At 41.5% G+C, this 25372-nt stretch overlaps 1 protein-coding gene across 3 annotated transcripts in view; it reads right to left on the minus strand.

Moving 5' to 3' along the window:
• The window catches only part of TEX2 (testis expressed 2), a 100230-nt gene that overhangs the window by 24845 nt on the left and 50013 nt on the right, over positions 1 to 25372 (minus strand). For all 3 annotated transcript variants that reach the window (XM_041724599.1, XM_041724597.1, XM_041724598.1), the window contains 4 exons: positions 13475 to 13675; positions 11918 to 12257; positions 10403 to 10650; positions 1143 to 1289 (listed from right to left, as the gene is read on the minus strand). In XM_041724599.1, coding sequence (XP_041580533.1) covers positions 1143 to 1289; positions 10403 to 10650; positions 11918 to 12257; positions 13475 to 13675 — 936 coding nt within the window. The remainder of the gene's footprint in view (positions 1 to 1142; positions 1290 to 10402; positions 10651 to 11917; positions 12258 to 13474; positions 13676 to 25372) is intronic.

Genomic DNA, 25372 nt, shown 5'->3' on the forward strand with positions numbered 1-25372 from the left:
CTACCTGAGAAACAACAGGCTGACCCAGGTCAACTGAGCCCTCCCAAATCCTTGCCCTGAATTCTGCACAAAATCCACTCTTCCAGCTCAGATGGTGGTCTCTTTTCTTCATGTCCTCTTAGGGAAGAGAGGACATGGGCCTCCAGCTTGCCAGAACTTGACTGAGCCCTTAAGATCCTTGGTTTGCCACCCAAAGGAATGATACAAGTCACACTGAAGTTTCTTCATGCCTGCATTTTCTAATGAAATTTTACCTTAGCCCACAGTTCCTAACCTGGAGTCCTTGAACTCTCTGAAGTCATGGGCAAAATTCTGCATCACTGTGCATTTTTCTAGGGAAAGGATTCATCTGTTTCTGCATCTCAAAGGTATCTATGACCCATAATGATCCACAGCTGCTGACTGTGCCACTTCTCAGTGAAAATTTGGGGACCAAAGGGACTCCTCCTTGGCTGGGTCTTCCTTGGGTCAGAAACTTACTTCTATATAACCTTAGTAAGGTCTCTGGGTTGGCAGAGGTGGTACTAAATGAGTCACTTAGTGGCAATTATGAGGAATATTTATACAGTTTAAACTTATTTCCAAGTGGACCTTGATCAGCACCAGGACTGGTTTTTTCAGCAAAGAGAGAGCCCAAAATAAAATACCATCTGGCCACAAGTAAAGGTCAGACCCAGACACATTTGGAGTGCCATGCTAACTTTCCCAGCTTGGAGAGAGAGCATGACTTGGGAAAGAGGTCTGTAGTCTGGCACTTTCTGCAGCAGAGATAGAACAGCCCCCAGACTCTGAGGCAGGGTGGGCTCCTAAAGTATGATTTAAATTCCTTACTGATTTAAAGACAACAGAGGTCTACATGACACACCAGCTACAAAAGCACCCATTTTCCCAAACCAAATTCTGGATTATCACCTAGAGTGGGTAATAATGAGGGACACACAAAGGAAAAAGTAAACAGGCACATTCACTAGGGTCCCCAGGTCGGGTGAGTCCTACAGCCAAGGTCACAGCTCAAGATATATCGTGGTTCTCATATGTTATATGCTTTAAGCCAAGTTATTTTCCCCTTAGGATATAATGATACAAAACTTCAAAATTAAGAAAGATGAAGAATTGGAAGCCTCTTGGGTGGAAAACGGTACCTTTATTTTGCTGAGTTTCATTTGGATTTTCTTAGATACCAGGTCAGACCAATATTTCTCTCCTAAGAAGTCCCAAAACATTCTTCCAAGCAAGGCGTTCACCCAGGCTTCCTGTTCTTCCTCCTCAGAGGGCGGAGCCTCTGGCAACTGGCAAAAGAAAGAGAACCAAAATTAGCTGGAAAGCAACTGGAGAATAAGACAGGTGCTTATTTTTACAAAGTCATTGAAGGTCCTTCCCTATAGAGATGGGCGGCCACGGGAGTTTTATTTCTCCCCTACAAATTACAAGCCTCACGTTATGTCAGTGAATAGAAAAAGGGAGCAACAAAAGCCACCATCACAGATAAAAACTCCTATTTGTCTCTTTTCTTTTTCTACCAGTCTTCCTGTGAATGAGTTAGTATTTCATACAATTAGCTCAACCAGATTGCCCTGCCTCCCAAATGAGCTTGGTATCCACTTCTGATTAATGACACCTCTGATCAAATGTCTGCCTGTCTTCTTCCAGCAGAGGCTCCCTAAAACATATAACCATCAGGCTGGTCCTCCCAAGGCAGCCCCGAAGCCTCTAGGCCCAGGACTCCCTCAGTCAGCTGTGAACACACAGCCCTCTTGGGCGTGGGGCAGGGAGCTGTTTAAAAACACTGGTGCCTGGGCCCTACACCCAGAGGTACTAATTTAAGTGGGTATCCAAATTTCCAGCAGCTCTCTCACTGATGTAATGAACGGGTGAGGCTGAGAACCACAGCCTTGGATTAGAGAGAGCCTGTTCTCAGGAATTCTGTGAAAACCCCTCCGGCTGTTCTCCCCAATCTCAGCCCAATGACATACCCTAGACCTCACCACCGCTGGGTACAATCGGTCTTAAACATCTAGCACAGCCAATATGCGAGGCAGGAGGAGAGCAAATGTGAGTTAGTCTCTGATTCCCAAGGCTAATCATCAGACGATGGACCCTTGCCCGGAGAGGGCCACGTGGGGTGAAGCAGGAGGGAAAAATAGGTGGCGAGGTACCAGCAGTGCAGGTAACGCTTGCAGACCACAACTGTCGTCACAGGTGCCGCCAACTGACCCTGTGCCAGGCCCTGATAAGACAACTTCTCAGGCTCCCTCATTTATGCCTTATAATAGCCCAGAAAGATGGAACCTTTACTTCTATTTTAGGGGTGAGGAAATGGACTTGGAACCATTCATGTCCTGCCTGAGGCCCCTCGTTTATCAGTGCAGCCTGACTCAGAGCCTCTTTCTCCCTGATTCCTGCTCTGTCCTGAGGGCAGAAGGTGGTGTGACCAGCACCTGGTGTGACAGACATTTCCTTATGCTGAGATCTCTAATTAGACTACAGCCTTACTGAAACAATTAGCCTGGAAAGCAAAGACCAAAAAACCCAGAAATGCAGAAATGAGCAAACTGTTTACCCTTTCTCTTCCCTCTGCAGTTTGTACAAATGCATCTGCCCTGCCCTCCGGGCTGCCTGCGCCATACCACACATCAGACTCCCGCAGTATCTCCACGCTTGCTGCATGAGCTCACGCCAGGGCGATCTGTGGTGGGCGGCTGGGTCTAGGCCAGCGGGACTGTACCCAGGTGGCCTAGTGCTCATGCATTTGACACTTGGAGATGTGATGACTTGTGAGTACCCCAAAGGTCTATGGCATGTACCCGTGTGTGATTTTTCTGGAGCCTGGAGCTCTGTGGGTCTGAACCGCTCACTGAGCTTGTGCAGGGACTGGTGGACTACCCAGCGCCCACCTGTCCACTAGTCTTGTCAGAGCAGGCGCTGTCTCTCTCTTTGGGGGTCTGGGAGTTTGCTTGTGTTTTTATATTTAATGTTTTCACGTATAAGGGGAGATATTTTATGTTCTAGGAATCCTTCAAGTGTGGGTGGTTTTGCAGGTCTCCCTTAGGAACGTTGGTGGGTCTCATTTAAAAAAAAAATTAAACTCTGGTTTAAAAAGTAATACATGGTGGTCATTCCATTTCAGAAGATATGTCTCTACCTCACTCATTTCAATGGCTGTACAACGCCTCTGTCCTTTCTAGTGCTGTAATATCTTTTGTTATTAATCAATACTTTTTTTTAAGATTTTATTTTTAAGTAATCACTATATTCAACGTGCAGCTCAAACTCACAACCCCAAGATCAGGAGTTTCACAATTCCCCAACAGAGCCGGCTGGGCACCTCTCACCCAAGACACTTCTACCACCAGGTCTTGGGTACAAGAGCAGAAGTCTGTGATCACTGGGCATTTGGTCATGCTACAGGTATTACATGTTTTTTGGAATCACTTTTCTCTCTGCCTGAACATCTGCGCCCACCCCCCATGGGGATCTGGTCCAGCTTTTCTGAGGTTACGGTCTTTGAGTCACATCAGATTATCTACACAGACTTCCGAGTAAACACCCATCCAAGGACGATGCCCTCCTCCCCCAGGTATTTAGGCAGTGCCAAGTTGTGCCCACACAAGGCAGTGCATGTCTTGCTTAGATCTGGAGGCAACATAAGAGAATTGGTCACTTTCCCCTCTCTATTAGCCTTTCTTTACAACCCTAGATATTCACAGCAAACAGGTTTGGCACAAAAATAGCAAGGAACAAAGGGCTATTTCAGAATTTACGTCCAAGCCAAAGGCATATGATGTGGAAACACATTTCTGAAATAACTGACAAGCAGGTTGTTTTTTCTTTTCAACAGTTCCTTCTGCAGGCTTTTCTCCACAGATTTATTGGGAACAAAGAAAAATCTAAGAGCAGCAGGACATTGACAATGCATCAAAGCAGCTTTATGAACAAAATCTGGATTCACTGGACTACTAGAAAGAGCTCACTTCCAATGAACGTCATAAAAATTTAAGAGCTTAAAGAATAAATATGCATGCGTTTCCTAACACTGCCATTTGCCTGCAGGAAGGAACGTGAGAATATTCATTTCACCATTTCAATTCACATGTACATGTAGATAGGGTACCTTTCTCAAAATGACTGCCAAAAAAAAGGTCTGGAAGGTCCGACAGGCAGAAGCTAAAGGAGGCTACCAGGCTTGTCTGGGATATAGTTTATTATAAGCTAACCTCCAGAGTAAAGTACAAATTTACTTAATTTTTCAGCCTAATCTTTGCTGTAACAAATGGCCAGGAGGCCAAGGCCAGCCCAGTTTTTTTTGTTCCAAAGAGAGCTTAGTGCCTCTGCTCTAAAGGTTTGGTCATACACAATCTGGTGCCACTAGGGTTTGACAGAGGACTACTGGGTCCAGAAGACACAATGGAAGACCTTTACTCCAGATCTGTTAGCTGTTTCCCCAATTATAAAAACAATACATATTTATTGCAGAGAACACCCATAACCCCACTATCCAAATGTAAGGCTGATGAGAATCCAGATAGCTGACAACCTAGGGACAAAAGGAATTTGGGGTAGGGGGATTCACTGGTTGTAAGAGAGTTCTATTTTCTTTTTTCTATCAGTTTTTTTTCAATGTATGCTTTTAGGATACTTTTCAGGATACAGAACTTTTTAAAACAACAAAATTGGATCAAACTAACATGGTTTTGAATCTTCTTTTTTTTTTTTTTTACAGCTTTACAGAGATATAGTTTACATAACACACAATTCACCCATTTATCTGAGAGTACAATCTATGGTTTTTAGCATATTCACAGAATTATGAAGCTATCACCACCATCAACTTTAGAACATTTAAAAAAATCTTTGAGAGCGAGCAAGCACATACATACATGTGCAGAAATGGTGAGGGACAGAGGTAGAGAGAAGAGGAAGCAGACTTCCTGCTGAGCTTGGAGCTCCCAGTGGGGCCTGATCTCATGACCTGGAGATCACAACCTGAGCTGAAATCAAGAGTTGGATGCCTGAGCTACCCAGGTGCTCCAACTTTAGAACATTTTAATTACCCTCCAAAGAAACCCTGTATCCCTTAGCAGTTACTTGCCATTCTTCCCCAACTCCATCCCTGCTACCACCGTCCCCACCGGCACCATCCCCTTTAGCCCCATCCCCAACACCAACACCTCTCCCCACAAGCCCCAGGCAACCAACCACTAATATATCTCAGCAAATTCACCTATTCTAGATATTTCATACAAATGGAATCCTGCAACATGTTCTTTTGTGACTGACTTCTCTTGTAAGCATAATGTTCTTGAGATTTACCAATGCTGTAGCAGGTGCTGGCACATTATTCCTATTACAGAATAACATTCTATTGTGTGTATACACCATACTTGATGTAAGTTTCAGTTGCTTCCACTTTGGGCTATTGTGAATAACGCTGCCATGAACATCTGTGTACAAGTTTTTGTGCAGACATAGGTTTCTATTCATTTCTCTAGGATATATACCTAAGGGTGAAATTGCTACATCACATAGCTATATGTTTACTTTGAGAAACTACCAAAGTGCTTTCTACAGCAGCTGAATCATTTTACATTCCCACCATCAACCCATAATGGTTCTACTTTCTTTATAGAAATCTTCTCACTAATACTTGCTATTATTCATTATTATTATTCATTATTATTATTATTATTATTATTATTCATTCTAGCCATCCTAGTGGTTGTGAAGTGGTATCTCATTATGGTTTCGAATCGAATTTCCCGGATGACTAATGACTGAGTATCTTTTCTAGGCTCACTGGCCATCTGTATTTCTTCTTTAGAGAAATGTCTATTCAAATCCTTTGTCCACTTTTTTTTAAGGTTTTATTTATTTATTTGATAGAGTGTGTGTGTGTGTTTGCACAAGCAGTGGGAGCTGCAGAGGGAGAGGGAGAAGCAGGCTCCCCACTAAGCAGGGAACCAGGTGCAGGGCTTAATCCCAGGCAAACACTTAACTGACTGAGCCACCCAGGCACTCCCCTTTGCCCACTTCTTAATTAGGTCATTTACCTTTTAAGTATTCCATTTTAAGTCCTTTGTTTATTCTAGGTAACAGAATATCAGATATATGATTTGCAGATATTTTCTCCCATTCTATGGGTTGTCTTTCACGATCTTATTGGTATTGTTTGCAGCACGAAAGTTTTTAATTTTGACGAAATCTAACTTATCTTTTAAAATTTTTTTGGTTGCATGTACTTTTGGGTATCTTATCTAAGAAAGCTTTACCTAACCCTAAACCACAGAGATTTACTCCTGTGTTTTCTTCTAAGAGTTTTATAGTTCTAGCTCTTATATTGAGGTCTACAATCCTTTTGAGTTAGTTTTTGTATATGGTGTGAGGTAGGGGTTCAACTTCATTCTTTTGCCATGTGGATACCAGTTGTTCCAGCACCCATTTGTTGAAAAGACTATTCTCTCCCTCCTACCTCCTTGAATTGCTTGGCACTCTCTTCTGTATCCTTTCTAAAATTTATGTTTAAAATGGCTCTATGGCTTCATATTTTTTATTCACTGTATGAAGAGCACTTTTTAATTCTACTTTTAAATGTCTGAAAAGCTGACTTTGAGCAGGAAAGGGGAAGCCTTGGAAAACCACTATGCCAACTAAGATTTCCTGGTTTCTGTTGGATTCCTATTTGCTTTTTAGGGGTTCTTGTCTCATGATCCAGTTAATAGGTGACAAGATAATTAGTACAACCGTAATAATGAAGACAGGACTCTCCAAACCTGTGAAGCTTACATTATTTCTAAACATTTAGGATCTTCCCTGAATAATGAGTGTGGAAGTGTGTGACATGATCTGAATACTAGAGCCTTGCACCTGCCTCAAGGATAGGCAAAGCACTGCCCCACCGATGGTCCTCTCTCCCAGGCAGGCCACTCTGGGGCACACAGAACTAGTAGCCTCTCTGGCCTCACACCCCTGAGCAAATCTGCAGGCAGCCTGTGTGGTCTCTTCTTGAGGTAACCACACTAGGGGTAATACTGTGCCACCCTTAGACATTTTTTAAAAGAGAGCTTCCCTCTTAACATACAGTGTGCTCTTAGTTTCAAAAGAGTTTCCTTATTTTCTGGTTTTCTGAATTACTATTAAAATCTCCTCCTCCAACCAAGCCGACTACCTTGACAAGACAATAAAGCTCTGGTCTCCCCAGCCAGCCTCATGGTCTCTCAACTACTCTAGAGGTTAAGTGGCCTGAACAGTGAGAAAATGGCTCAAACACCACAGAGATTCAGAGGCTTGCACAGTCTGTGGCTGTGGGACAAAGCAGTCACAAGGGCAAGTCAGGGCTCAGTGGCTGGTCACTAACCACTACACATCTGGAGAACCAGGTCCTTCCCCCAAAATAGTAATTTTATGATTCCAATTTTGAGCTCCAAAATGGTTTCAATATGCAGAATCCCCTGGTTATGTTTTTAATAATAAATAATAAATATTTGTATTTATTATAATAAATAATAGTAAATAATTTAATAATAAATTATACTTTAAGGAAGGATGATCACCAAAAGCGTTTTAGCATTGTTTCATGCAAACTTTGTCTATATTTACTAATTATACCCTAAGTGTTTCTAACAGTGGTTTGACTCCTGAGCCCCAGTGGCCTTATTTACCTCCAAATCTAGCTTAGCAGTGGGTGACATGTCAGAAAGGAGGCCCAGCAGGTGGAAGTTGCCATTAGTCTCGGAGCCCTCAGGGTAAGATACGCTTTGACCATGGCCAACAAGAGGCAGCAGCAGGGGGAGAGTAGGGAGAAGAGAAGTTGAGGCAAAATCTGGAGCTGTGTCCCAAGCTCCTTCTCTGAAAGAGGAAGGGGCCTGCTACCCTGGGTAAGCTCTGGCTGGTGGCTGACACTGACTATGTGACACTGTAACATGAAGAGATGTCAAAGGTTCATTTGTGTCTCTGAGCCCTTTGAGTTTCTCCTGGACTTGTGATATCAGAGGCACAGAGTAAATAGTTAAATAACAGCTTATTCAAGACTGTCTTAACTAGCAGACCACCCCTGAGAGCCAGGACATGGCCCACACACGCTTCAGGCAGGTCAAATGGATGCAGGAGCACAGCAATGGACTTCATGTGCTTTCTTCCAAAGATCCTTTTTTAAGGACAGTCATCCTGTTTGCACAATACTGTATTCCGCACCCCCCCCAATTCTGGCTTTCTGGTTTCCCAGCCTACACAAACTAGAATTGTTATATTAAGGGTAGGGGTGGGAGATGGGCATTAGCACTCAAGGAAAATCCACTAGAAGGACATATACCAACACCAGCCAACAGACAATCCAGAGAAACTACTGCACAATCTGCAGCCTGGGATAGCTCAGATGGGGGTGAAAGGTCTCCAACCTCAAGTAGGCCTGCATGACGACAAGCCTGAATTTCTGTTTGTTAAGTCCTTAAATTATCAAGATTAAATCATCCATGCCTGCTCTGCCTAAGGGGGCCAGGAAACGCAATGTGGTTTTTAAAGATTTTCATCAGATTTAGGAAAGGAAAGACATGTTTTGGTGCTTAAAGAGGTAAATGCCAAGTACTCAGAAAGGAGGTTTGCACTAGAAAACTCCCCCCTGCTGGGGGGGAAGCAATGCTGGGTGGAGGGGCTACGTTATGTGCCATTGGGGCCTCCCAGCCCATGGTGGGGTTTCCATAGACTCCAGCAAGGACAGGACACATGTATAGGTAACACACTGAGGAAACTATGTTCAAAGACATGTTTTTGTATTTTTAATTTAAGGAACTCTTTTAAAAAGCAAGCATTATCATTAGACAATTTTCTTACATTAGTATACAATTCTCCCCCTGATTTCCCTGAAGCTGATGAGAATCCAGATAGCTGACAACCTAGGGACAAAAGGAATTTGGGGTAGGGGGATTCACTGGTTGTAAACAGGACATTCCTAGAATAGTCTTTTATTACCCAACTCCACGCTAGAGGAAGGCCTACTTCCCACTCTAGTTGGTAACTTAGGTCAGAAAGCAGAGGCAGTGAGGAAGGGACCAGCTGAGGCACATGGTCTTTTTGGCCTGACAAAGTCAGCTGAATGAAGGTTCAGGGGCCTCTTCCCCACTGAAGAGGATCAACGGAATGAGTCAAAACCCATGACTGACGAACAGCACAGAGAAGGCACCAAGTGCTTTCCATGAAGAACAGAGATATGGTCACTTGAAGAGGTCAAACATTTCAGTAAGTTATTGAACAGGAGAAAATCGGGTTTTGTGCTACACAGGCCAGAGGTGGTGCTTAGAGCATGAGTGGAGGAGTGGCAGGAAGCCTCAGGTCCAGCACCAAAATGGCAGTGGTGGCAGCTGAGGGCCTACGAGTGTCAGATCAGGTTTTGTCTACGCCATCACTTAGCAACTGTGAAATTAAGCTACTTAATTCTTGTGAACCTGTTTCCTCATCTGCAAAATAGAGAATACCATTCATCTGCAAGACTGTTGAAGGGGTCAGAGTAATTCTATTGCAGTGCCTAATAGAATCTGGCATATGGCAGCTTAGATTAGCTATCTTATTGCAAATGATCCTGAGTCAATGGCCAGCTTGTTACTCTACAGGAGGAATGCTCGTGGTAAATCTTCAAAAGCACTGGACATAGCTAATGAGTCCAAGAATCTGAGAATACAAACATAACTGAGGAATTAAGACCTTTATTACTAATGATTCTGAGAACTTCCCTGATTGCCCAGTTGCTCAGGTCAAAGGCCCCTCTGGTTCTCTCATACCCACATCTAATTCATCAGCAAATCCAACCAGCTCCCCTCCAACACATATCCCAACTGCAGCCATTCTCACCACTCACTGCTCTCCCTCATCATAGCCCCATCCCCCACAGCCCCAAGGGTGCCCCCTGCCACCCCACTCTCCATGGACAGCCATTTTTAAACTTAAATCCTCCTTAGAACTGATCCCATGAGGCCCTACCTCTCCGTCATTGCAGGGCCTCATCACAGTTCCTTATACTCCAACCACATCCCTGCTTTGGGGTCTTGGCACTTGCTGGTCCCCTCACCTGGAAGGCTCCTCCCACACACAGCCCAGGGCTCACTTCCTCACTTTGGTCAGGTCTGTGCCCAAATGTCACCTCCTCAAGGAGGCCCTCCTGGACCACCACTCTAAAACAGCAGTCTGGCCACTTTCCATTCCCCCTTACTTGGCTTTATTTTAATTCTTGCCACCACCAGATGTTTGTTTCTTGCTGTCTCCCTGACTAGAGTATAAGCTCCCTGAGGGCAAGGCCCTTATCTATCTTGGTCATTACTGTGTCCCCAGTGCCTAGAGCAGTGCCAAGCGCTTATGTATGAAGAAATGAGTTTGAGTAGAAAAGCAGTATAGCCACAGCCCAGGCAGCCAGCTTTACCTTCTTCCCAGCCGTGGGGCTGCTTTCCGCACTCTGCACAGGGCTCCTCTGGGGGCTTCGGTTTTCCTGGGGGACACATCTGGCCATGTACACACTGTAGTCCAGAAGCATCTTCTGCCGCACACTGCCCACCAGCTCCTTCTGCTTCGGCTGGGACATGATCTCCTCCACGCTGCCTTTGCTGCTGCTGCGGCTGTGGGTCAGGTGCCCTGAGGGACTGTTGTGTCTGCTGTGTGAAGGCAAAACACCTGCAGCAAAGAGGGCTGGCTGTTAATGCACGTGAAGGAAACAATTGCAAAGTCAATGGTACATCAAACAAACCTCCCTGGGCTGAGTTGAAAACTAGCTAAAATGCTAACGAGTGTTTAAAAAAAATATTTATAAGGTTATTTACTATCTTGGAAAACATCTTCCACTCTAATAACAGATCATTTTTTAAAAGTTTTTATTCTTCCCTAAGACAATTCAGAGGAACTGAAAGCCATGAAGTCCATGTGGTAAGTACCTTTTTCTTTTTTCCTTGTGATCATTTAAGGTCAAATACGGAACTGACATACCCCATGGACAAATGAAAAGTGGGCAGAAAGCTAACTGTTTACCCATAGGTCATGGCAATTCCAGACCTGTCATCTTTCATTTAACAAAGATTTTTATCAAGCAGTTTCTCTGGGCCAATTCCACATGAAACAAAGAATAAGACATAATCCCTGCCCTTGGGTTTGGGCACCTAGGCAAGTAAATCACAGCCCTCTATAAAAATCATTGTAACTGAAGCATGACTAAAGGACTTTCAGGGCAGAAAGAAGAGGGTGACTATCTCCACCCAAGAGAGACCAGGACTAACTTTCACAGGTAGTGTCCTCTGGGCTGCCTCTGGAAGAAATAGTTGGCATTTTCCTGGTGCAGGTGGGAGGAAGAACACTCCAGGTAGAGGGAAGAGCACATGCAAAAGCGATGACAGATCCCAGTATGTCTGGAGAATGCTGAAAGGTTCAGTGAGGGTTCAAGTAGCATACATGGGGCAGAAGGACAGGAAATGAGCAGAGGCTCAATTATCAGTACAAATATGAATCAGGAGGCCAGGAGACTCTGCATTTTTATGGTGATCTCAGGTTTAGAGAACCATGTTTACAGCCAGGAGTTTGAGAGCACTAATCTGATATACTGCCCTGACTCATCCATCTCCTTATCACAACCAGGATTCTCCTGAGGTTTCTTCTCTCAGAGGAGTCACAATATAAAGTACAAATAAATATAATCCTAAGGAACCAACAGAGGTGAAAAACTATATATCTGCAAGCTGTTCCAAAACTGGTTAAATGGTTTGGTACACAGGGCTGCCTAGAAGTGATCAGCACAGTGATCAACCTAAAAGGTAAATGACTCCTAGGTACACTCCTTAGGTAGCAGACCATCATCAGTTCAGGGTGGCTTTCCTTCCTTCCTACCTGGGAATCTCTCTCCCTTGCCCATGTGCCTTTTAAAAATACTGGAGCATTTAGCACGTGTCATTACCTGGTTTACTTCCAGAAACACCAGGTGGCTTCTTGATTTCTGACTTCAGTTTAGATGCCAGAATAAATCGCCTAAACCACTCCTCTTTCTCTCGGCCAGTTCTCCCAAAGAGATATAGTATCTGATCTCGCTGGCCAGATCTTGTTCCCTCCTGAGGATGGGGTGGCTTCTTAGGGTCCTCGCCTCCCAGCTCTCTCTCAGCTGGTGGCTTTTCTTCAGAAGTCTCTTTATCAGTCTGGGCCTTAGACATAAAGTCATCTTGTCGACCAAGTTCAATGCAAATGGGGTACTTTTTATTCCAAATTCGTTTTCGAGCCAAACTTTTAGGCACGAGATAAATCTACAGGAGAGAGAAATGATGATTGACATAAGAAATTAAGAACTAGCCACACTGTGCATTAATATTATGCAGGAAACAAATGCAAACTTTATAGCTTTTTTGACTAAAATAATGAGCGTAAAATAATTACCACCCATCTACAACAGGAATATAGAAACTGGGATAAATTTTTAGAAGTGACTTGTTATTCTTCAAACCCATTCCAGAAGTAGATATTTTAGAACTTTGCAAGAATTACAAGTATCTATAATTTTCAGGTAACAGTGGCACAAAAATTATTAAGCAGGTTATCATCAATTAAGTTTCATAACCCTGGATCAACTTTAAATTTGAAAAAAAAAAGTTTATCGAATTAGATCTAGATGGGAAGCTCAAGTTTATCAGTCTCAAGTTAAAAATGAATTTATACAAAAATGATTTTAAATACTTCTGCCATTCAGGGTAAACTTAAAGCTCACTCGCTTGAGTTATAACAACAGAGAACATATAGATTTTTTGGAATAATAAACAATTTACAGGGGGATCCCTGGGTGGCTCAGCGGTTTGGCACCTGCCTTTGGCCCAGGGCGCGATCCTGGAGTCCCGGGATCGAGTCCCACGTCAGGCTCCCGGCTCCTGGCATGGAGCCTGCTTCTCCCTCCTTCTGTGTCTCTGACACTCTCTCTCTCTCTCTCTTTCTCTCTCTCTCTCTCTCTCTCTCTATCATAAATAAATGAATAAATAAATAAATAAATAAATAAATCTAAAAAAAATAAACAATTTACATTCTCAACAGTAGTATATAATACTTCTCAAATGTAGTTATGTTGCATAGCCATAATTTTCAGTCTTCATTCATTATTACCCTAGCACCACTACTCATAGCTTTTCATTGGACTGAAAAAGTTAACTCTCAAAGTCAGATGAGTGTGCTATGCCTTTGTTCCTCAAAGTGTGGTCCATGGACCAGCACCAGAGTATCACCTGGTAGCTCATAAAAATGCAGACTCTCAGGCTATTCAGACTTGCACTTAGAATCTGCATTTAAAAAGATGCTTGGGGGATTTGCATGAAGGGTACTGCCCTAAATTATAATAATACTTTAAACACACATGTGCACACACATATATACATATTACACAATACACATACACCTTTTTGAGGGGAAAAATGCAGTAGAACAACCAAGATTCCAAATGCTTTTCTTTCATTTAAGTTTCTCAAATTAGCAGGCTTACCTTGCTGTCTGAAAGGTCGTAGATTTTCTGGCTGATGTAGGTAACCTCTGGCTTTGTTTCATTGTAGCTTGCCCTCCTAGATATATTTTTATTGGGCTTTGAAAGTCTTAAGGTCCCACCCTCAAGTCGAACAAAGACTGAATGCGTCAAAGTTGCATGGTAGGTTTCTGGATCATAGTTGTAAATCTCATTCATCCATCCCTGATGGAGAAAAACTTCCATTAGTGAAATTAGAATAAACACAAATCTTATTCGATACAAAAATGAAAGTATTCGGGACACTGAAACCAAATCTGTGACGCAAGTATCAAGGCACTGGTAACTAGAGGTTGCTAAGACAAATGCGAAGCTTGAAGAATGATAATCAGTGTTGAGGTGTAATCTGCTAGGTTTTTGATAACTAAAAATATGAATTTGGAGGGATAATGATAATGTCCATTTCTCTAAATAAAAGGTTCTTTTTTATTAATTATTTTTTTAAAGATTTTTATTTATTTATATGACAGAGAGAAACAGAGTGAGCACAAGCAGAGAAAGTTGCAGAGGGAGAGGAAGAAACAAGCTCCCTGCTGAGCAAGGAGCCTGACATGGGGCTTGATCCCAGGACCCTGGGATCATGACCTGAGCCAAAGGCAGACACTTAACCAACTGAACCATGCAGGCAAACTTTCTTTCCTTTTTAAAAGATAACAAGCAAATCAGGAAACTCAAACGTGTTTTTTTTTTTTTTTTTTCCCCAAACGTGTTATTCATGTAAATAGAGAAAGTCTTTCAGCCTGACCTCTAGGTGTGAATAATCCCACCCAGTCTGGCCTTCTTCAATTTGCCAAACTCATCCTCTTCTCAGCTCACCTGCAAAACATCTTTGGAATTTCACAGATCATATTCATTCACGCTACCATTCCAGGACTGAGAGAACTACCACTCCATTACTAACTCACTGAAATCACACAGTAAGGCAGATGATATTAGGCATTAAGTATTATAGATATGATCAACAGTATGTCAAAATCAAAAGATATATAGTAACTTAAATGAGTTATATTATGTCCCAGGTCCCCCCTCAATCAACACAAATGTACTTATACATTGATCTTTAAAAGGAGCACATATATTAATATGTATGGACAACACACCATAAAATTATGCTAAAGCTATTCTCATAGCAATACTCAATATTTATCATCTAATACTCTACCTGCCCCACAGTCCTTTTTCAGATGATATAGTGGCCCAGATCTTTTTAAAAGAAGTTCTCTTGGGAATTTTAATTGATTCCCTTCCATACCCATTTTTTTTTTTTCACGATTTAGAGAGAAAGTGTATGCATGTGCACATGGGGGAGGGGAGCAGAGGAAGAGGGAGAGAGAATCTCAAGCAGACTCCCCACTGAATGAAGAAACCAATGCAGGGCTCAATCTCAGACCCTGAGATCATGACCTGAGCTGAAATCAAGAGTAGGATGCTTAACCAACTGAGCAACCTCAGCACCCTTATACTCCCCTCATTTTATACATGTTTTTGAACCAGAGAGGTACTAAAAATCACAATGCAACTGAGAATGTCCTTCTTTTCAAAGAATGGCCATTTCCACAATGTGTACTTGAGCCTCACACTGAAGTCCCGACCTGAAGCCTCTGCAAATGAGGAATCCTTAGAATTCTCTTTTTTATTTATTTATCCATTCATCAAAACATGCACTGAGTCTATATCCCAAGTAATGTGTTAGGAGTTGATACAAAAATTTTTTAAAGGACAGGATTTTTGACCCAAGCGTGCTCCCAAATCAATAGAGAATTAGGTCTTCATTTTTACAACCCTCCTGGAGTAACCGTTAAAAGGTCATCACCAGGTGCCTAGATGGCTCAGTCAGTTAAGCATCTGCCTTTGGCTCAGATCCTGATCCCAGAGTCCTGGAATCGAGCCCTGCATTGGGTTCCCTACTCAGCAGAGAGCCTGCTTCTCCCTCTTCCTTTGCCCCTCCCAGCTCGTGCTCTTTCTCCACTCTCTCTCAAATAAACAAAATCTTAAAAAAAAAAAAAGAAGAAAATGGTCATCACCAAGAGTATTCTGAATGTTAAGTAAAAACAGACAAAAGTACTTTTTCGTGGGGTGTGTGTGAAATTTATGAGCTAATTATATAATTTTATATATCTTAGCACAGTTTTATGGGGGTTTTTGTTTTTTGTTTTTTTTTTTGCATGAGTTAGGAATATCTCTCCTTCCTCCCAGTGCATCACTGCAGTCATTAAAAATGTTGAATGAGCAAGCAGTGGCCACAGGAAGAGGGTGTAATCTAGGTGTTGCAATGATCAGAGCAATGAAATGAACAGGGGCAAGCGACACAGAGCACAGTGGGACCCGGAATGGACTGTACTACCAGGGTATCAGTTTGGGTAGGTTTATTTGGCTAAGTATAGAACCAAGCACATTTTTTGGTTCATAGTTTTTTGGCTTTTTACTTAGTACATTCATTGATTTTTGAATGTTGAAACAGTCTTACATTCTTAGTAAAATTATGTATTGGTCACAATGTGCTGAAGTTGGATTATCCCAGCTCACAAGAGCTAATTCTACACATCTCTTCCTGACTCTGTGCTTGGGGACCTCACAGTGGTAGCTTACAACTGGCCGTGGTGGGAGTTTTTCGTTTTTTTGTGGGATTTTCTATACCATGGAAATCAGTGAACAGTACAAAGAGGGCTTCCCCTTAACCCAGAGAGCCAGTTTACCAGCACAGTACTATAATTATCCTTTTCATACGTTGCTGAATTTGGCTACTAATAATATTTTGTTCACTTGTCCCTCTAAGCTCATAAGGGAAACTGATCTATAGTTTTCTTGCAATATCTTTCAATATTAATTAGCCTCATATAATAAGCTGAGAAGTGTCCCTTCTCCTATTTTCTGGATATTTGTATAAAATATTTCTTCCTTAAAGGTTTGGCATATTTGCCAAGGAAGCTATCTCAGCCTGGAGTTTTCTTTATAGAAAGGTTTTAAACTATGAATTCAATTGAATTTAAATAACATAAATAAATAAATAAATAAATAAATAAATAAATAATAAACTATGAATTCTTTTTTTAAGTTTCTACTGGAAATCACACTATTTCTTCTCGAGTGAGCTTTTGTAGTTTGTGTCTTATAAGGAATTTGTCTATTTCATATAAGTTGTTCAACTTCTGGGCATATAGTCTGTAATATTTCCCTATTATGCTTTTAAGTCTGTAGAGTCTAGTAATATTACCTAATATCAGTAATTAGTACTTCTAAAATAAGCACTTACTGCTATTAATTTCCCTCTAAGCACTGTGTCAGCTGTAATTTTTGATATGCTATATTTTTAATTTCATTTCATTTAAATATTTTCTACCTGCCCCTGTGGCTTTCTTTGGACCAACAGGGTAATTAGAAGTATGCTGTTTAATTTCCAAATATTTGAGAATTTTCCAGATATCTTTGTTATTGGTTTTTAGTTTAATTTCATGATGGTCAGAAAACATGCTTTATAAAATTTCCGTTCTTTTAACTTCATTTTTTATTCACTAAGTTTTTTAAGTTCGTTAAATTCGAACATTCACTATAATATGGTGTATCAGGTGAATGTTCCATGTACACTATAAAAAATATACATTTTCTATAAATATGTCTTTCTAAACAATGTTTGTCTAATATGTTCCACACAACATTTTTACTAAAGATCTCCTGGCATATAATCCACGGTTTTCTTTTTATCCAATTTGGTTGCAGAAAATACTTTCTTAAAGAAATACGTTTACTAGGCCTAAAGTTCTAAGGGCAACTAGATTAATAAAGAACGTGAAGCAGATCTGATTTTTCTGGGCTGCTTCAGAGCCATGCTCAAAGGCCAGGCTGTATTTACTTGCAGTGCTACTAAACCTAAGAAGAATCTGTGGAGGAAGGGATGGAAGGACTGGTGCTTAAACATTTCTTAGTCCCAGGGAATGACAATGAGATTAAAATAGTAACTTTTATCATGTCATTTATGAGCTATTTAGCCATGCAGTCCCCACTTGGGAATGCTCTTCATGAATTATTTCACTCTGAGTGTACATTTCCTACCTAGAACACAGGCTATTTGAGGTGACACCCTCTGTGGGGTCCATATTATATCTTAGCGGAGATGTTAAACCTTTTTTTTTTTACTGATTATTCAGTTATAATAATAATTTGATATGTCAAATGTTTCTACAATATCTCCATATAAGATTTTTCATTTGTTTCTATCTATGTAAAATTATAGTGGACACGTAAAAAGCCAATAGAACTAACATGATACTGGAATTTTGGCTAAAATACCCAGCATTATAAGTTGTCATCTAGATATCACCAGATTAGAAAAGGCTGAAAGAAAAAAAAAAAAAAGCATATTATGAAGTTATTCTCAAATAACAGGACAGTTTCTGAGAAATAGAGTAAGTAGTGTGAGCTGTTTTGAAACTTCTGAGATTGCACAGGTTAAATGATTTATGAATAAGAGACATTTTGGGGAAAAAAAGGTTGTTTCTCTCCAATTGCTTTCATTTTATTTTTCCTAGTAAGTCAGAAAATGTAGAGTTGTCCCAGGAAGCACTATCTGTTGGAAATATAATATAAACCCTAAATATGTATCATGAAAATATCTAATTTTAAATTGTCTAGTAGTAATAAAAAAGAAAAAAGCAAGTGAAATTAATTTTAACAATGTATTTAACTCAATACAGTTGACCCTTGAACATGGGTTGAATTGTGCAGGTCCACTTATGGGCAGATTTTTTCAATGAATACAGTATATTAATGTAAATGTACTTTCTCTTCCTCATGATTTTCTTAATATTTTTTTCTCCAGCTTATTTTAAGAATATGGTATATAATACACATACTGTACAAAATATATGTTGATTATTTGTTATTGGTAAGGCTTCCTGATCAACAACAGGTTATTAGTAGTTAAGTTTTAGGGGAATCCAAAGTTATACAAGAATATTCCCGACTGCACAGGGAGTTGGTTCAGTGGTCGTCTGTATACCCAAATATTATCATTTCAACATATAACATTAACAATTTCTAATTATATTTTACATTCTTTGTTTTGTACTAAGCCTTCAAAATCCAGCACATATTTCACACTTAGAGCACATCTCAGGTTGAACCACCTGCACTGCAAGCGCTCAACAGCACCATGTGGCTAGCAGCTACTTATATTAGTACACATCCAATACGTAGGTTCTGGCTTTTGAGCCTAGACACCAGGCTCAAGCAGATCGATCAACATCCTCCTCTCTTCTCTTACTGTACCTCCAGGATTCTAAATTTTATTTTATTTTAAGCAATCTCTATGCCCAACATGGGGCCTCAACTCATGATCAAGAGTCATATGCTGTACTGAGCCAGCCAGGTGCCCTTCTTGCTCAAACCTCCAACACATGCAGTTTTATGCTGTGTTTTACACTCTGCTTTACCAAATTACATGAGAGAAGATAATCTAAGTAATCTCCAGATGAAACATCCAATCTTAGAAATTCAAAACCACTTTAAAAAGCTAACACGCAGGGCAGGGCATCTGGCTGGCTCAGTCAGAAGAGCACATGACTCCTGATCTCAAGGTCATGAGTTCAAGTCCCATGTTGGGTGTAGAAATTACTAAAAATAATAAACTTAAAAAAAAAACTAACATGCAATCTTAAAAAGTATAAAAGTAATCTAAGTAAAAGGCTAAAGTTTTTGAAAACCCTTACAGTTCTATAAGATCATTAAAAGATACTCAATTTGTGAACAAACTTACCTTAAGTTTTTGCTTATTCCTCTGTTTTTTAGTAGAAAAGACAACAGGACACACAGGCACATGTATTAGGACACAAGCATGCTTCAGCTCACCTGTTTACAGGATCACTGGTGAAGAACCATTGCTCAGTACTAGTCTAACAAACTGCTGCCCCATTACTATTCCTGGTAAACTTCCTTTATCTGGTTAACAAGAATAACCATTTCCACAGTGCTTCAAGGATTTGCTCTCGATCCAGCAGCCTGAGCTCCTACCCAAGCCAAGAGCCAGCCCTCCAGAATTCTTGTTGGGCTACAACCCAAGACCCCCAACATGGCCACAGTTCCAAGATGATATGTGTTTGTTCTTCGCTGACTGCTCTGACAGGTCACTCTCTACCACTTGCCAAATTGCAGCAATATTAGAACCACTGGATATACAGAGGCATGTGGAGGAGAAAAGAGAGTTTCAAGTCCTACACAGTTTAGGAACAAAACCCCACACCTGACCCATGAGAGGACACAGCAGTGAGAGGCGAGGGTAGGCCTGGGGAAACATTCTAGGAGATGCCTTCCCTTGGGAAAGGTCAAGGGGGCTCCAAGTTCCCTTCTGGTTCAGGGCTGGCTTGAGCCTCCTCTTCCCCACCCACTCCTTTCAGAACCACCAGTGGCTGCATTCCAATACAAAGGGCCCTGTGACTTTTCCTTCCTTTTATCTTCATGTTCCCTGCTTCCTGTGCTACCATTTTCTTTTCTTCAGGTTCAGGAGCTATCAGAGGCTAGAGCCCACAGCTGCCAACAAACAAATAAATACAACCCATGAATCAGGATTTCAATTGCACGTCTATTGTGGACAATCATTTGTTAGCTTCAGTGAGGCCTGACCTTGATTCAGTGAGGCCTGAATACTTGATTACATGACATACTGCTGGTCAAAACACATGCACTGCAACCTACCCACAAATATTAGCAGAACTGCTGCATCTGACACACCTGCATTCTAATCCTGGCTTCAACACTTGCTAACTGCCAGGCTGGATGATGCTTATCCCTAGACTCTCAGTCTTCATGCCAGTGAGATGGTCTAACATGGCTTACTCCTCAGTTCCATGCCTCCCCCATCCCCACATCACCCTCTGCTCTGGCCATAATGAATTTCTCCATGCTGATGGCACTTTATTGAGGTATAATTTGCATACATATTAAAGGAAGAAATCTTACTCATAGGATATTTAAGAATAATTGTAATAATAGTTGACATTTGAGCTCCTAGTATGATCCAGGCACTTCAGGTACATTAGCTACCTCAGCCAATTACCTAAGATTTTCTAAGAGAGGTTAAGCGATTTGCCTAAAGAATGGTTTAAAAAAAAAAAAAAAGTGGCCCAGAGAGTGGCAAAGCCAGGACTTAAGCCAAGTCTACCTGACTTTGAGCCCAGTCTCCTACCTCCTCTCCATGGCATGGCCCACTTTCTGTCTGGCTAGTCATCCCCTAGGTCGTGGCAAAAGTGACATTTCTTCTAGGGAGCCTCTCTGATCACTGAGGCTTTGTTTTCTATTACCTTCCTCCTATCACTGTATCTGTTAACTGCCTGGTCTACGTAAGTACAAACACTGCAAGACCATTGGAGTCATAACAAATGTTTGTTGACTCAATACATGACTGTAGCCTAATTCGGACAGCGCCTGTGAGGATTACATGAAATCTGTACAAGTGAGTGGGACAAGCTGGTGTCCCCTTCACAGCCTGCAGTAGTATTCTAGCTGCTAAGTAGAAAGAAGCACAGAGGGAGCAGAGATCCCACCAAGCACAGAGAGTGGCAGAGGTTACTTTGAAGTAGAAGGTTTGACCACTGCTCCCAAGGAGAAAAACCAAGTTATAATTGCACAAAATAGCACAGAACAAGAGAAAAGGAAACCTCAGGAAGAATCTTAAAAGATGTTAAAGCTTTTCAGGACAAAAACTGAATTAGCCACTACTCCTCTGTAGCAGAGAGAGGCAGGTGTCATGACTGGTGCTCACGTTTCCTGATCCTCATGCAGGCTCCTTCCAGAACATCACAAGCTTTGAGAGGAAACCTGGAGAGACTCACAGGGGCTGCGACTTGCCCCATGTCAGTCAGGCAACCAGGATGCTGATGGCCATTGGAGGCTTGGGCCAAGAGGTGGCCAGGTATGATTCTCCCGCTTCTGTTCCCAAACCACACAAGTCTGTCCTTGCAGAAAGTGATCTCCCAATTGCCTTTTGATACCATCAATCAGCCAATTTCTCCCCCGTGGCTTAACCACCACCCCAGATTGAGCTGTAAGTAGAATTTCCAGAGCTAATCAGTCAAAGATCAAATCTTGAGAGCAGTGCAGCAACTTCAAGGCCTTCACTTGGTTCACCATATAGTGCCCAGCTGTCTACTGCTCAGCTGTTCAAAAACTCTTAACCCTCAATTTCTCAGTAGGTAAGATATTTCTCTAATTTTATTTTGTTATGGGACATGGTAGTGGGGATAAAGAGTTATAGTATAGAGTTAGCAACTCATTCCACTTCAACAGCTCAATTAAAAAACTCAGAGATGCTCTCAACCCACACTAAAGCAGCTCAGACAAGCCTTGTTTCTTTCTGAGGCTGGAAATGTTAAAATGGAGACAGTGCACACACTGGGGGGACAATGACCACAGTCAGCCGGGCTGCAGCTGTCTGGCCCACAGACTGGTCCTGTGATCCCCTCTGTAAAAGGTCAGGAGTTTCTCTTCAATTCTCCACTGGATTTAGAAGTCATAGCTCTCTGAAAATACAAGCCACAATCTATAAATGGACTCATTTAATGCTTGGAAAGATTAAAAGCTGCAATTAACCTTTTGCAAAATAATAAAGTCTGCAAGAACTACTACTGTGTCTACTTTCAGTTACAGGGCCAACCAGTAGGTCAAGACCAATGCTCTCTTGGTCAGCTTGATGCTGTGCCGACCAGAACAAAGCACCAGCCCTCTGGCCTGGGGAAGCGATGGGGCTTTCCCTATCTATCTCCAGTGTCTTGTAGGCTGACATTCCGCCATCATATGGCTGTGCTGGTATTTGAGGCTGCCTGTCACTCAGCTCCCCTGCATCATTCCTTCATCTAGCCTATCAGGGAAGGAGCAAATCCTAAACAGAAGGATGGAGCCAGGCCTTGGGGCCCCTGCTGCTGGAAATCATCTCTGAAGAAGATAAAAAGGTGATTACTTTTCTGTCGTCTCCAAAACTAAAACACAAGCAAGGTTTTCTCTTTGCAGGTTTCAACTCTTTTTGATGTGTTAATGGTTTAGAACTGGAGTCATCAGTCAAAACATGATCTCACAGATCATGGACTTAGAGAATATGGGAGGAACAGTCTCCTTAAATTTACAGAACTTTAGACACAAATTTGATTTTACCTGTAAAAGACAAAAAAAAAAAAAAAAACAACCCCTACAGACATATAGACTTCATGCTATGAATTATTTGCCTCAAGCAAATAATCAACATTCAAAATAAACACTACTAAAAGACCTCATCAAGAAGAGAAAAAAGCCTATCAGGGGAGAGAAGCACCAGCATCAATACCATCCACATCCTCCAACTGCCTACTTCAAGGTCACCTTCACAGTCACATCACTAGAAGCAATGGAATCAGAGCTAAAGGCACAGACTCTGCCTGGCAAAATGGCCTTGATCTCAGCTTTTCCTATCCTTCAGGGTAGCATCTACCCAATTCAGAAGACCAAAGAACACTTTTTAAAAATTTTTTATTTATTCATGAGAGACACAGAGAGGGAGAGAGGCAGAGACACAGGTAGAGGGAGAAGCAGGCACCATGCAAAGAGCCTGATGTGGGACTCGATCCTGGGTCTCCAGGATCATGCCCTGGGCTGAAGGTGGCGCTAAACCGCTGAGCCACCCAGGGTGCCCCAAAGAACACTTTTTAAAACATACTGGTAAATAGTAGGAGAAGTAAGAAAATGAACATTCAAAAAAAAAAAAAAATTGGGGAGGGGGGCAGAAGGAGAGGGAGAGAATCTTCAGCAGACTACACACCCAGTGCAGAGACCAATGGGATTTCAATCTCATGACTCTGAGATCATGACTTGAGCTGATATCAAGAGTTGGACACTTAGGGATGCCTGGGTGGCTCAGCCGTTGAGCATCTGCCTTCAACTTAAGGTATGATCCCTGGTCCAGGGATCAAGTCCCACATCAGGCTCCCTGCAAGGAGCCTGCTTCTCCCTCTGTCTAAGTCTCTGCCTGTCTCTCATGAATCTTTAAAAAAAAAAAAAAAGAGAGTTGGACACTTAACTGACTGAGCCACCCAGGCATCCCTGGACATTCAAATTTGAAAGAAAAATAACATGATCTCAGATGAACCAAAATAATCAAGGTCTTATTTATGTTAATACATGATAACCATTAAATCATATTAACAAGTTTTGAAATTATAAAACAATAGATCAGCAAGCCAATAATTTAGTAGCCTCTAAACTTTTTAGATCATACCTCCTATCAGCTAAAAAAATTTAAGTATATACCCACAATATGTCCATTTACTTATAAGTTATATATATTCTATCATATTACAGCTTTTATGAAAGGTAAAAAATAGGAATTAAGAGAAAAAGATGAAATAATTAGCCTTTTGATAATTTTTAGTTTTTCCTTCCTGATAGCTTTGTACTCTGTTCAGCGGACACCTCAATGCATAATAATATATACTTAGGGTAAAGCTCATCATTAATGATAATGGATATAAATCCATATTTCAAATAATTTTTTTAAAAATATTTATTTATTTATTTATGATAGAGAGAGAGAGAGAGAGAGGCTCCATGCCAGGAGCCCGACGCGGACTTGATCCCAGGACTCCAGGATCACGCCCTGGGCCAAAGGCAGGTGCCAAACCGCTGAGCCACCCAGGGATCCCCCATATTTCAAATAGTCTTATTGATAATTTCTAAGTATTTCAGCAAAGGTCAATATATGATTATCTGTATCTTAAATATTAGCAATGCTTATTTACTTTCTTAGATGGAAAGAATAACAATATATACAAATAGAGAATTTAATACTTTCTTCATGGATAGTGTCTTCAGCAACTCATCTTGGAGACCACTGAAAAGAAGCAAAAGAGGGATGCCTGCTTGAGGGTTTGCCTTAGGTTCAGGGCATGATCCCAGAATCCCAGGATCGAGTCCCACATCAGGCTCCCTGTGTGGAGCCTGCTTCTCCCTCTGCCTATGTCTCTGCCCCTCTCTCTGTGCCTCTCATGATAAACAAATAAAATCTTAACAAAAAAAAAAAAAAAGAGGGATCCCTGGGTGGTGCAGCGGTTTGGTGCCTGACTTTGGCCCAGGGCGCGATCCTGGAGACCTGGGATCGAATCCCACATCGGGCTTCCGGTGCATGGAGCCTGCTTCTCCCTCTGCCTGTGTCCCTGCCTCTCTCTCTCTCTCTCTCTCTCTCTCTCTCTCTCTCTGTGACTATCATAAATAATAAATTTAAAAAAATATTCATAAAAAAAAAAGAAAGAAAGAAAGAAATGAAGCAAAAGAATGAAACAGTTTACAACAGCAGCCTCAGGAACCAATACACCAACATGCTCATTCTCTGGCACCATCTTGTTGGCAACCTCCTTTCCGTGTCTTTGGGGATACAAATATCCTCTTAAAGTTTAGCTAATTTTGGGGTGGCTGGGTGGCTTAGTCAGTTGTGTTGTGACTCGATTTTAGCTCAGGTCATGATCTCAGGGTCGTGAGATTGAGCCCTGCATTGACTCTGTGCTGGGTGTGGAGTCAGCTCGGGATTCTATTACCCTCCTCACCCTCTACTCTCTACCCCCACCTCTCACATGCACACTGCTTCTAAAAAAAAAAAGAAAAAAGAAAAAAAGATTCTCTCTGCCTCTGTCCCTCCCCGCCAAAGGCTAATTATTATATAATAAGAATAGTCTTCAATGAACTTAGTACCTTTTTTATACGTTAAAATAAATTTTAGAGTGAAAAGGTATCTAGCATTGATTTTTTCCATGGTTAATACCCTACTCTTCCAAAAAATATTATTGAGAACTTTCAGGCCCACTGTACCCACAGCCTCTCTCCCCACCCCATACATAAAACCTACAACAAAAC

Source organism: Vulpes lagopus, chromosome 12 (genome assembly GCF_018345385.1).
Source record: "Vulpes lagopus strain Blue_001 chromosome 12, ASM1834538v1, whole genome shotgun sequence".
NCBI classification, from domain to species: Eukaryota; Metazoa; Chordata; class Mammalia; order Carnivora; family Canidae; genus Vulpes; species Vulpes lagopus.